Raw genomic sequence first — 13,943 nt, 5'->3', positions numbered from 1 at the left:
CGAAACTTTATTTTTCTTAATCTGCAGAGTGGCAGAAAAGGTATCCGCAAAGTGTTATTTAGACTGTTCCTGTTAAGAGTCTTTATGATAATGTAGTAATAGGTGCCTAGTGAAGCAAGACAGTTTGAATCCACAAAGCCATCCTTAGAAACAAAGATACAAGTGTCTTCCCAACTGTTAGCTCGAGGCTCCCTCTAAACAGGCTTCACGCCTCCATTTAAAACTAGTTGGCATAATGCTGTTTTCTTTCTCTCGGCGTTGTGTCCACATTTCCACGGGGAAGTGTGAATAGAAGTAGTTACAGTAGCATTTCGAGAAACCTTCATGTACCTGGACTTTTTTTGGAAAGTTGGGGGAATCCAATTTATTTACCTGAAAAATTTCTTTGAAGAATGTCTTTCCTCTTCTTCTGATAGTTACAAGTTAGGAGCGCAGGGGAAACTACATCCTCACCCAGAGAGGAGAGGAGTATGTTTGGGACACAACAAAGGATCCGAGTAGTAAACGCAGGGAGTGTTTGGGGTTTTATTCAGCCGGGGCTGACCGTGTGTGTCGCCGCCACGCACTGCTGCCTGTGCGAACGCATGGCTGAGCTGCCGCCTGGCTCCCTACTCCAAACACCGTACGCCACCCAACTCCTCTTGTAACGCCATTGCGCGTGGCATGGTGTTGGGTTCTACGTGTGTGGCGCGGGAGTCGGGGAATCGGGGGAGAACAAGAATTCCCTCCGTTTCCCGCGGAGTCTTCCTCGGGCGGGGGCCAGGCGGCCAAAGGCAGCGCGCCCTGGAGGTGCCCGGGGGCTCTCCTTCTCCAGGGCATTACGCACGGGCGGCCCGGCGCAGCCAGGCGCGGAGGTGCCCAGGGTGGGAGAGTGGTGGCCGGGTGGGAGCTGCCTTAACTTTGATCCGGCCGCGGCCGAGGGGGAAACCGCCACCGCCCCGCCCGAGCCGGGTGCCGCCGCGCTCTGCTCTTCGCCGCGCGTCTCCGCGGCTGCCTCTTTAATCAGGAACACAGAAGGGGCGGGCCCTGAGCCGGCGCGTAATCGGATAGCTCTGCCGCGGCTCTGACATCCACCCGCTGCTCGGCCTGAAAAGGCAGGGGGGAGACGGAGGGGAAGCAGAGAACGCGAGCGAGGCAGCAGCCCGCAGCCCGCCCCCAGCACATCCTCAGACGCGCAGACACTCGGCAAGGCGCTAGGCGAGGTGGAGGTGAGGGCGGGCGCGAGCGAACTCGGAGAGGGGCTCGCTCGCTCCCAGGCGATCCCAGCCGGCGCCGCCGCCGCCGCAGCAGCAGCCGCCGCAGCAGCAGCTTCCTTCCTCAGACACCCCTCTTGAGGCTGGCCAGGCGGGTGTAGCCTTTGGGGGAGGCTCCCGCTAGAGGAACCCGGTGAGGGCAAGAGCTGGGCGGCCGCCTCCCGCTCGGGCCGTCGGGTGGTCGGTGCCTCCACCAGCGTGTCGGTCCCGAGTGCCGGGGGATGTGTGTCAGTTTACGCCTCTGAGATCACACAGCTGCCTGGGGGCCGTGTGATGCCCAAGGCAAGTCTTGGCTTTTATTTTTATTATATTTTCCTCTTTTTTTTACGCTTGGCTTACGGGAAATACTCGTGATGTTGTAGGATAAAGGAAATGATACTTTGAGGAACTGGAGAGGGCATAGATGCGTTTTGTTTTTAAGAGAGGAAACCCGTCCTCTCTTCCCGGCTTGCTCCCTCTTTGCTGATTTGAAGAGCTACCCTCCTCCTGGTGAGGTGGGGATCCAGCAAGGATAAAGGTGAAGACGGGCCGCCAGGACCCAGGAGGGAAACACTGACCAGTAGAAACCTTTGCAGAGGACACTGTAAGGAAGAACATAAGAGAGAGAAAAATACAAAGACTTGTAATTAAACAAGAAATCTACAAAAACAGCTCTGGAGAAAGCTTCCTTCTCCAAAATGGATATGTTTCCTCTCACCTGGATTTTCTTAGCTCTCTACTTTTCAGGACATGAAGTGAGAGGCCAACCAGGTAAGCCCCTGAAAGTTGTTGTTTTTTGTTTTTTCTATTCATTTCAATATGCCTTTACCTTTAAAAGCAACTGCTAATGCAGGGGGCCACACGCAATGGCAAAGAAGGAAGATCTCTCAATACTGAATAATTTAGAGAGAGATCCCAGCCGGCCCTCCCTACACCACCACCGCTGCTAAAACCCAACTTTTCTCTCCCGCTAGGAGTGTGTGAGTGTGTGTGTGTGTTTTGAAACATAGACAGAATTTGGCGGTGTTCAGATGTCACATATGGACTGAATCAAAGGTTTAAAAATACTACAAAGCTTTTGCATTACAGTGTTGGGGAATTTTTTCCCCCTGTCTTGAAGCAGAACACATCTCCCTTGAGTTTCTTCAACCTAGCCAGTGAAATATAAATCATTTGCGTTCCCTCCCCTTAGCTACATTGAGCAATGTTAACTGAAGGGCTTGGGAACTACAAGAGGCTAGTTTGGGTTTTCCAGTGCTGTAGATTGTTTGCAGAATGTGTGTATGAGTCTCAGCATCACTGGGCTTAGGCTGATGGAGCAAGCGGTCTTGTGGCTGAGCTAGGGGCTTGGGGCTGGGTGCTTCTGGCAACCAAGCGTTTGGTCATTCAGCTCTCTTTCCTGCTGTATTTTCTGGGGAAGAAAATCATGTGTTCTTTTAAAAATTATTATTAGATAACACAAACTATGTGGCCCTCAAAGGTCTCTCATTCTTGTGAAGTGGTCAGAAACTTTTGAGTGGAATTTGTTCTCAACCACTGCCAAAAAGGGTGCGTGGACAGACTGCAGAGATAAGTACTGCAAGGCCCAGAACAGTGTGGGGCCAGTATTTGTGAGCTAGGGGCACACTCTCTGACAAGGGCTGGTTCCAGGGAATCCAGTGGGGCATGTTCTTGCTTCCGCATACCACTCTCCCGGGTGAGCCTCTCTCCCCTCTGACAACAGTGTCGCAGTCTGACAAAACTCTTAAAAGCTGCTACAGGTGATTGAGAGTGGGGAAACCATCCCGGGAGGAAATGGGGAAAAGAAAGAGAGGAGAAAAAGCCTTCCTGAAGTGCCCTTACCCGCAGACACTTCGAAGTCTGCCACTGCAGCGATAGCACTAACCCCTTGCAGCCTCCCGGGCCCTCCCCCATCACAGCGGGCTAGTGGGAGCCCGCTGTGGGGCCCTGGGACTCTGATTCTCACTCCCCAGCACTGGCACGCACCCCACTCGAAGCTTGGGTGTTTATTTGAGGGAGAGAAAGATTCGCGAATGCCCTTGTTATCCAAATCCACACGTTTGCTGCGTCTTCTCTGCCATAACTGGTCTTCAAAGCAGTTGAAAATCGCATCAAAGAGATGGGTGCAGGTCCCACTTGGGGAGATTTCCTGTGGCTCCCCATTCCCTGTTGCCTTAATTCTAAGTTCCCAGCTTGAAGCGAAATTAAATTACCTCCCACAGACCTGAAAGCTGCATAAATTATGTATGTTTGTGTGATTCGCTGTGTGTATATATGTGTGTGTGTGTGCGTGTGTGTGCCCGCGTGCGCGCGCGGTGAGGATGCCCACGGTACATTATGTATTCAGGCACGGACTCTGGTAGGCCCCGGCGCGCGAGCGCGCGCACACTGGCGCGCACACACACGCACACACACAACTTCAGGTTCCGTGTGCTCTGAGGGGCGGGAGGGTAGTAAAGACTCGGGGGCCATCTCCTACCCCAGATGTTCTGACATCTGTCCCCGAGCACTGCGCGGAGTGTGTACGTGTGTGTGCGACGTCCGCTCAAACCCACTCCCGCTCTGCCACCTGCCTTCCGCGCTCTCTGCAGAGCCCCCTCCCACCCCAGCCCCGGGCCGCGCTGCGTCACTTGTAGAGAAGCCCAGAGGCGCGGAGCACAGGGCTGGTCGCCCTCTGTGAGGCCTCAGGCAGCCTCGGACCCAGGGTGGGACCTCCTGATGGGACGCGGAGCTGGGACCCGCCCGGGGTGGGTATTCTCACCCGAAAAGGCGATCGCAAGCCGCGGGCCGTTCCGGCTTTTCGTCGGAGCAGCGGACTGGCACCGGGGGAGCCGGCAGCGGGTGGCAAAGGGCGAGGCCCAGCTAGACCTCTGACTCACCCGGTGCGCGCCGGCCGGGAGGGGGCCGTGCCGGGGAGCAAGTGAGCAAATAACCCCGTGGCCAAGGCGGGCAGCCTCTTGCACTGGCGGGCGGCTGGGAGGCCCAGTGGCGTCGCGCACCAGGCTCCCGCTGTCCTTGCCACGCCGGCCGCCTTGCCAGCTCGCAGCGCCGCCGCCCGCCTGTCTCCCTCCTGCCCCGGCTCGGGGGCTCGGGGACTCGGGGCCGCTCGGAGGGCCCTGCCCGGAGCGCCCCCTCCTGCCTCGCGCACTCCACTTTGCGCTGCATTACCCCTGCTGCCCCAGAGAGCCGACTTTGAGGGGCTGGGGGCCCGAGCGCTGGACGAGCTGGGTGGCGGGAAGACTGGGTGGGATTCGGAGCGGAGGTTGGAGGCGCAAAGGAGGCAGCTTGAGCCGCGGGAATGAGAGCAACTTGCGCGGCTTCTAGTAGGGCTGCGCGCCGGGCGCCCGCGGGTGCGCGCGAACAGGTGAAGAGCACGCGGCGCGCGGGCATTCCACGTGGTGGGGACGTGGTGGCCCCCCAGCCTCCCCCCTACCCCGCGCTGTCTCTAACGCCGCATCGATTTGTTTGGGCTACGCAGCAGAAACAGAGCCGAGCGATCCATAAACATTCTATTAGGCAAAAATATTGCCAGCGAAAGCAAAACCGAAGCTCAAGCCTGGGCTAAGTGGGCCGCCTCCAGCTCCTGCAGCCTTGTCCCCTCCCCCTCCTGACTAAGGACACCTCCAGGGAGAAGCTTGCGGCATTTCCTCAACGCTGCCCATTGCCAGAAAGTTAAGTCGCCGCTGCGGTTCTCCGCCTGGGAGAAACCTCTGCAGTCGCCGGCGAGTTCCGCCTCCCCTCCCCCGCCATCTCGCTCTTTGCTTTTCCGCTAGGGAAAAAGAAATATTCACGGCCAGTGCTTCATTTTCACTGATTGATTTCTCTTTAATATCAACAGAAGTTAATGGAGGCGGGGCGAGCTGTGATTAAACGGCTGCCCGCAGCCTTCGCCTCGGGCTAGCGCACCTCTGTTTTTCCCACCAGGTCCCCGACGCCCGGCGGCTGGGTGGGGGGGCATCCACAAAGCTAATGTCCAGGGGCTGGCGGGGGTGGTGGGGTGGAATGAACCGCTCGCCCCTCCGGGAACCTCTGCGGTATGGGGGTGGGAATCAGCTTTCCGGGCCAAGCTTAGGGGATCTGGCTCAACCGTGTCACCGCTTCTGCGGCTCCGGTTGAATTTCTCTGGAATGGGAGGAGATCGGCGCTCTGGTTTACTGGCGTGTGCTCACCACTCGCCTCCCTCCCACCACCTCCCTTCCTTTCGGTTTCAGACGGAGAGGAGAGCCCCCTGGCGCTAGCCATTCCCCGGTCAGCGCCTGGCCGCGAAACTCCCCTTTGCTGGACTTAATCTCGTGGTCAGCGGGGGACGGGGTTTTGCTCAGGAAATCATCAGGCCCTGACAATGGGTTTCTTCAGATAGTGGCAACTCCCAGCCCTAACGTTTCCGCACCTCCGGGACACACTGCTTGGGGCCAAAAGAGCCCGGACCCTGTAACCAAAAACCGCCCCTCCCTTACACCCGCCTCCGCCCGCCCCTTGCCTGGAGAGCTTTGATCTGTGCTTGAGTTTTAACACCATTGCCACGGACACTGGCAAACGCAGTCAATTCAACCTTCCGTCTGGACTGGATGATCAGATAAGAGGTGTAAATTAGCTGTGGAAGACAGGTCTGGTTCAAACAAATGCTGAAAGAGAAGCAACGGCAGTCTAGGCTCCGGATAAGAGTTTGAAGAGGGTTCCCTTTTTAGCCTGTCTCCACGAATGGCGGGATGGCTGTAGGCAGGCATAAAAATTTGCAAGCAGATCTATAAACTCCTGGATTCGGCACAGACAGCCTGCTCTAGGCTCTGGGGACTGGTCCCGTGCCCGCATTCAGTGGGTACCCAGTCAACTTTATCCCACAAGCAGCCACTGGAGGTAGTGAAGCTTGCGCCAGTTGCCAACAGAGCACACAGTGCAAAACAGTGGAAAGAGAAGAGCTCCCCATGAGGGCTCCAGGGCAAGCTCCTTCTTGTCCAAGTTGTGCCTGGTAGAATTGTGTATGCCCAGGCAGCACCGCAGGTCTGGACTTTTCATGTCATGCCGTGGAGCCCTCAGATTAAGCCACAGAGCACCCAACTGGCAAAATGAAATGTTGGAAGGCTGCAGTGACTGAGAACCCCAGGCTATCCAGGCAGGACTCCTGCTGTCTACTAAATGGCTCTCATCTCCTGCTGTTGAATGTATAGTTCATATTCTGCACCCAAAAGGTCAGTTCCTATCTTCACAGTGTAGTCGAGTCTAGGGGTCGAAATGCCAGTTCATATGCAATGAGGCATGAAAGCAAATAACAGTTGGGGAGAGGCCCCCGGGGATCAGTGGGGAGAGACACCATAGACTGGATGGTTCTGAGGACCCTGTCTGGTGTTTTTCATTTGACTCAACTACTTATTGAAGGAGCTGACTTTGGGTGACCCAAGTGTGAGACAGTTCTGAGTTGACAGAATTCAGAGCCAGGTTCATCGGTAAAGAGTTTTCAGAATATATTCCCCCAAAGTCCAGTTTGGGAAGACTTTAGGAGCAGAAGCATAATATCTTTTTAATTTCTTGCACTGATGAGAAAAGACTTGAAAAGTGACATCTGGGCAGTAGTTTGTAGTATCATTAACATATTTGAGGTATTTTATCATCTGACCATCATTTGCCACTGGGTAAGCTGTGAGGCACCCTCTTTGAGTGTCAGGTTTGTGTTTGATCCCTGGAAGTTTGTCTTTGTATGGTTCCTTCCAGGTAAGGCATTCACTTTTTTTTTTTTTTTTTTAATTAACCCGTTCCTGGTATTGCGGAAGTTTGTCCTAGAGAACCTACAGCCTTTTCCAAAGCTTTATCTGCTTCGATGAGAAATGGCTGAAGGCTTAATGGTCTCATTACCTAACAGGATTCAGTGGGGTTGGATTCCAGGACACAGTGGCCTTGTAGCATGGCTGGCCCGCCAGGAGAAAGCATCTTCTAAAGGTTTAAGAAGCTGTCAAGTTTAGATAAGGCTGAGCTCTGATCCTAGGGGACCTTGGTTGTATTAATAAGGAGAAATTAATTTTTAACCACTGGGAACATTGCCAAATTATGTGACCTTTGGCAGACCAGCTGTGCGGTAAAAATAAATCCCCCATCTTTGAAAATGCTGCTCCTCTCAAGTAGAACAATACCAACGTGGCATTTAGGATGGGGAAGAATGGGGTTGAGGAGACAGGAGAGAAATGGCAGCTGCGGAGAAAAAAAACCCTCTGATGTTGTGACACAGTTTCAGACTTGAGCCATCTAGTCACACCCCTACCACACCCTCCCCCAGACACACACCCTGGTTTCCAGGACCCAGGAAAGAGGGCCAGGATGACAAGCACCTGAGGTGCCGGGAGTGGAAACTGTGTTAAGTGCTTCCAGCTCACTCACACCCCAGCCTCAAACACATCTCTCATTGTTCACACACAGATTCCTGGCACGGGGGAGAAAAAGGAGTTTTCAAACAGGCAAAACATTTTTCTTGCCCTAAATGCCACTAAATAAGTTTGTCACTGAAATGTTTTGGGGAGACCTTCATCGGACTTCCCAGCTTCTGAAGCATTGGAGCCAGACCACCTGGATTAAAATCCAGCTCAGCCACTTGACAGCTCGGTGATCCAGAATCCTTAATCTCTCTGTACTTCAGTGCTGTCATCTGTAAAATGTATTTGATAATAATAGCTGATTTCTAGGGCTGTTGGGCTATGTCAGATTACAGAGAGTACTAAGCTGTCTATTCGGAAGTCACTTAATCTTCAAAACAGCTTCAGTGGGGTTAACAGTATCTGGTGATCATAGAAAGATAGAAAGGACACTAACACCCATGTGGTAAGTTGATGTTACTTTTATGAGTTTTTTTTTAAATAAATAGATAATTTACGCATTCTCAGCTCTTACCCCACTAAACCTTTGTCTGGTTTTATAAGCGTCAGATGATCTCTCGGCACACTGTTCTTCAGAGACGGATGTTCTCTGCTGGATTCTCATCTTAGATTTATGTTTGTTCTTTGCATTTTTTTTTCTCACCTGGGCTTTCTACTTTCAGTGTTCTCGCCTCTACTGATTTTTTAAATCTCTCTCTTTCCCTTCCCTCCTCTTCCATCCTTCATCGCTGAAAGTGTGCCCAGCAGGGAGTGCTGCGTGGAAGGGGCTCCCTGAATGTGTAATAACTTCTACTCTGGCATTAAGGCCCCTCAGCAGCTGAACTCAAAAAAGTCGTCATAAAGACAAAATAGCTTTTACCCAGCAAGATTCTTAATAATCCCATTTCTCTCTGGGTCTTCATAAAGGAGTCATGATCTAATCCAGAAAGAAAAGGGAGGAGGCTGGGAATAACAAAAGGAAGGCGTGCAGTGGGTAGGGCTGCTGGCCAGCTGAATGCACACAGCCAGTGATACCCTGCTCACCGCCTCTCGAGATCCCGTGATAGCCAGGGATCCAGGTTCTGGCCAATCTTTCAGTGAAGAAGATAAAGGGAATTGCAAATTACTGGACCAAGCGGCGATAATAATTGTTTTGATAAAGGGGAAAAATAAAACAGATGTGCCTAAAAGGCATATTGGGGGCCAGGGGAAGGCAGCCGGGGAGGGATGGTTAGAGAACTAAACTGACACCCAGCAAGAGTCTAGTGATGAAGCAGTAGTTTGAATCTTCTTGGCACTACTGAAAACAAATATCTAGAGCTTGCCTTTGGGAGGGTAGTGGGATGGAGCGAGGGGGCAAGAAAACCCTCAGATATATTAATTTTACCATTATTAGAATTAAAATGTAATATCTTTTGAACTTCATCATTATTATCTGAGGTTATTGTGTCCTATGAGATATAGTTCACACTAGCTCTACCTTGATCTATGACTAGGTATTATTATCCCAGACAAGTCCTCTAAACTCTCGGTTCACCAATTAAAAAACGTTTGCATTTACTAGGAGCTGTGGGTCGGGAAGGAAGGGTAGTAGCTGGATAAGCAGAACAATTTGTGACGAGGCTTTCTTAGAATTTGTGATACCTATGGATACTTTTGGTGTTACGCCAGTCAGTTATTAATTCATCAAGCCTCATTGAGTCTGACTTTTGGGAAAGACTCTGGATTTGATGCTGTGTGGTTTGCCAAAGATGAACAGGTGGTCCAGCAGCATGGATAAGGCTCTCTCACACCGTAGAAGATGCTAAAGAGCTTCAGCCTCAGAGGTTGGGAAAGGTCACTCGTGGTGTGGGGAGATCAGGGAGGGCAGAGGTGCCGTGTGAGCCTGGATTGAGAGGATAGATGATTTAGAGCTGGGAAAGGCATACCAGGGGAAGGGGAAATGGGAGCAGAGAAGGGAACACTTCTTGTCTGGGGAACACTCAGAAACTGCAGTTTAGATGGTGTGGAGGCAAATAATTGCAAATCAGGTTGGATATAGTAGCTTGTGCCAAATGCAAGGCCCAGATTGCTGGGCCAGGGGGTTTGGATTTCATTTACTAACCAATGGGGAGCCATGAAAGTTTCAACAGAAGCCTTTAGTTAATCAAAATAAATGAAAAAATTATATTACCTTTTGGAGAGGCCCTAAAATTCTTCTTCTTCTATTTCCTTCCCCAAATGTCTGTTGAAAGGGTCAGAAATTGTAATCCCAGATCTCTCATGATTGGCATCAAAATTGCATTTGCAATGAGGGCTGGGAAAGAGTGGACATAAATATAAACTAATGATATTATATTGGCTGCCCTATTGGAATTGTGTTTGCTTATGATATAAGATGACAAATAACGAGGTTACCACAGGTGGCATGATTTGAGGTCAGGGAAGGTAATCGCCTCAAACTACATTTTAACGATTAAATGAAGGTTCATTTTTCGCATCCAGACTGAGGGGAAGAGACTTCCCAAAGGCCCTATTTCCAGACCCAACTTCCAGTTCTCTCCTTGGTGAATTCATCGGAGGTGTTTCAGAAGAGGAAGTTTGCCTCGTTCCTCACTTCTTTTTCCATGCTCATCTGCTGGCTTCCTGTCCCCCTCTCTGATTCCCTCCATCCTGCCCTCCCAGATGCTTCTTTTATTCAGATTCTGAACCTTATCATTGCAGAAGTTCACAGGGATTTGCATTTGCTGCGCCTTCAGGAGTGGATCACTCACTGCCACCCAGCCCCATAAATTGAATAGATTGCATCCCTTCCCAGTTGCCTTAGGAAGTGGTCAAACAGCCACATTCCTGGGCTGATGGATTGGCTCATTTCTTCCCAGCTTAAGCCAAGATACAGATTTTATGAGACTGTCTTGTGACAGGCTGAAGTCACTTTGAATAAAACAAAATCCAGCCTCAGCCCACAGAAATCACTCTTTAAAAGCAGCTTATCCAAGGTTAGCAAAATTTGGTTCAAACCCTGAGCACAGGACTTAGATGATTTGAGTGAGAGATTGGAAGAAACTCTTTTTTTCTGTCTTTCTTTTCATGCATCACTGTTGTTGAGATGCTCACACACAGAACTGTGTATCCCTAATATTTATAAATATACAGCCACAGCCTCAGTTAAGAAAAGAAACCCAGGTCAGTAGAGCTAATGTGATTGAAAGAGACATTTGAACTCTCCATAATGCAGGACAGATACTTTCACCTGAAGAATCCTGGAGTTTTGTTTCAGGCTTACTAAGCAAATGAAACAGAAATTAACACCTTGCATAAATATCTTATTGTCTAGGAGGGTAGAGAATCTTTTAAATTTCGCGTTCATCTATGGGTTACAGAATTTTTACCCCCTCCTCATTATACAGGCTTTGAATTTTAGAACTGCAACTGACCTTTAGAACTACTCCCCTCAGTTTATAGATGAGAAAACAAAGGCTCAGAGTTGTTTACTAACTTACCCAAGGTCACACAGCTTGTCAGTGGGGAGACCATACTTGAATACAAGGCTTCTTACTAGTTAAGTGGCAAGACTTCTCTTTTGAAATCATAGAAAGAGCTTCTTCTTTTCCTTGCTACCAATAATTAAATAAAAACAATGCTGTGGAAATAGGAACAGGATGGGATTGTGTTGTGAACAAAGGATAAATTATAAAGTAAATAAAGCGTATTATTTTCTGGGGAAATGAGACTGCTTTTCTCCACCAAGTGCCCTCAGGTATATATATGAAATTGATGTCTTCTAATCCTTCTACTCTTTCTCTTTTCTTTGGCATTTTAAAGTAACAAGGGAACTGAGATTTAGTGGGTTTCAAACCCAGTTCCAGGAAGTCCTGATGTTCTTACAGAGAAGCCCCATCAGAGAGGAGGGGAGGGACTTCATGGTGGGGATACTGCACTGATTCTGGTCACCCTCTGTCCCCACACCCAAGAAGAGCTCCACTTTTAGCTTCTTTGCCCATTGGAGTTCTGGATAGAGTTCTGATCAAGGAAAACACAAACACTTCTAAAAACAACTTTGAAAACTACACACTTAATTCAATCCTCTCAATGAATTACAGTTTAGGAAGCTGAGGCACAGGAAGGTCACAGGGAGTTGAGAGTCCAAGTGCTGCATCCCCTCTTCTTGCTAATGTCAGCCCCCCTCCCCTCCTAGTAATCTGGTCCCCTTACCCCAGACCCACCTTTGACATCACCTGACTCTCCAATCCCCTATCCAGCCAGCCTAAGTTTTCTGTTTTTGCCAAGGACTTTTACTTTCAGTTCAGCTAAAATGAGTGATCTGATTCTTCTACTGTGGGACAGCCCACAGCCTGTTGCCTGGTGTCACCTGGTGTCTCTGGCCATCGCAAAGTAAGCCATTGTAATCTGATTATTTTCAAGTCCTGGCCATCCAGTGTTTCTTTAAAACAACTCCAGCTGAATTTCCTTAGGAGGCAGACCAGATTTTTAAAGAAGATCTGTTACTCCTTCTTAGTAAGTACTTCCTAAATATCATATATTACGAAGGAACCAGTGCTTCGTCTTAAATTGGGTTCTATGGGAGGGTGAGTTCCTTCTGAAACTGGCCTTAGAATTGTAAGTGGATGGGTCCTGAATCCCTTTACCTGATCCCGGGCCAGGTTACCCCTAGGCAGCATCAGATGGTGCCTAGCTCACCAGCAAACAAGGGCATGTGAGAAAAACAAACAAAAAAAGAGAAAGATATGAAGGTCAGAAATAATCTGACCTTTTATATGTCAAATTAAAACACCTAAGTAGTCATTATGGGGGAAAAAATCAAACTTTGTGACTTTAGAACTTAGCATCCCCTTGATTTCAAATTATGTCTAGAGGTGTCACTTGAATCCTTTCATCCGTGGGCCTCTTTATCTGACCTGACCTGGCCCATTCCTTAGGTTTCCTTCCCAGATGTAGGAGAAAATCCGCTCTGAACTGTCCAGACCTGGGTTTGCCTACTTCTCTTTGGGAAGTGAATTTGCCCCAGGTGAAAGGTTTTCACAAAATAGAGAAAGAAGTCAGTCGCTTGTCAACTTGCCAAACAGGCTCAGTAGCTAAAAATTCAACAGGGTCAGCTTCCCTTCTGTATGTGGAGATTGGCCTAAAGGCGTTTGCCCTTGAGTTCAGCCCCCTTTTGGCTGGGCTGGACTCCTCTGAAACACGATAGAGAGCACTTATGCTGTTCCTTTTGGAACGCGACAGAGACCTCCCAAGCCCTGGATGGTGTAGCTCTTCAGAAAAAAGTCTAGCTCATTTCTATTGGGAGCATGTTTGTATTTCAGAAATGGAAGGGTCCCCAAACCTGGAAATGAAAGATCGGTTATTAAGAGGAAGTGTAGAAGGATTAAGTGTGTTTTCCTTACAATTTTTACTGATGATAGATTTCAGGAATTCAGTTCTCTCCAAGAAAAATAGAGACAGAAATTCTAGTATTTATCTTGGTGGATATATGTCTGTGCAAATGACGTGTGATATTTTATGAGAGGGTGTGAAAGTGTGTACAGGACTAAAGTGTGAATTTCTAATATGTATACGTACCGGATATATGCTCGATATCTATGTTTGTGTGTGTTTCTGAGTGTGAGTGCCATCCAAACAAGAGTGTGAGTTTATAAATGTTTGGATATGGAAAAGGTTAACAACACGCAAGCAAAGCAGATGTTTTAATGAGTTCTTAAATATTTTAATAAGTGCCTTGATTTTCTTCAGATAAAGAAAGAACAGGAAAAAAGAAAGGGGTTACTCCTTTTTCCGTTGGCTAAGTGAGTTTTAACAGCCGAAAATGCAGACTGTCTGCTATGGGATATATATAGTTTAATTTTTTTTTAAGTGAGGAAATGATGACTCCTGGTGTGGGTGAGAAATGAAACCTTCCTATGAGGAAGTTTCCTGTCTTTATTGCTGATTATGTGTGCCTGGTCTAATGACTAAAAGCTTAAACTTGGGGGGGTGGGTGGAGTGGAGGGGGCAGGGAACTGAGGGAGAGAAGTTCTTTCAAGAGTAATTGGAGGGAAGCAGGGAAGGGATAAAGAAGGAGGGAAGGAGTTTGGATGACTTGGTTACAAGACAGGAGCTCAGCTCAGATTCCATCTGCTGAGTTCCAAGGTGAAAAATGTGGTTTGGGGTGAGTTGGTGGCAAGGCTGCAGTTTTCAGCAAAACAGCTGGCAGAGGAGCTGTACCCAGCAGAAAGTTTCCTCTCCCGTTAGCTTGGTCCGAGCAGCTGGTGATCCAAATCCCCACACCTCCACCTTTTCAGAGGGCCACCACTCTCAGCCCTATTTCGTGCCCATGAACCAGGACCAACGGGCCACAGTTTGACTTGCTGGAAGTCGTTGGGTGCCCAGCATG

The 13,943-nt window shown here is 49.3% G+C and overlaps 1 protein-coding gene across 5 annotated transcripts in view; it reads left to right on the top strand.

Annotated features, from left to right (window-relative positions):
• The first annotated feature begins 928 nt into the window (after window positions 1-928).
• The window catches only part of NRP2 (neuropilin 2), a 115,116-nt gene continuing 102,101 nt past the window's right edge, over window positions 929-13,943 (top strand). For 2 of the 5 annotated variants that reach the window (XM_022567493.3, XM_022567496.3), the window contains exon 1: window positions 948-2,003. In XM_022567493.3, coding sequence (XP_022423201.1) covers window positions 1,931-2,003 — 73 coding nt within the window. In that variant the 5' untranslated portion in view covers window positions 948-1,930. Of the gene's footprint in view, window positions 2,004-13,943 lie in introns of all 5 variants that reach the window. The other 3 variants (XM_089916485.1, XM_022567495.3, XM_022567494.3) reach the window with 3 other exon arrangements.

Source organism: Delphinapterus leucas, chromosome 8 (genome assembly GCF_059928025.1).
Source record: "Delphinapterus leucas isolate spDelLeu-1000000601 "Yukka" chromosome 8, BTC_Dleu_Yukka2, whole genome shotgun sequence".
NCBI classification, from domain to species: domain Eukaryota; kingdom Metazoa; phylum Chordata; class Mammalia; order Artiodactyla; family Monodontidae; genus Delphinapterus; species Delphinapterus leucas.
The sequence above is the reverse complement of the archived record's forward strand: the minus strand, read 5'-3'. Positions and strand labels throughout refer to the sequence as shown.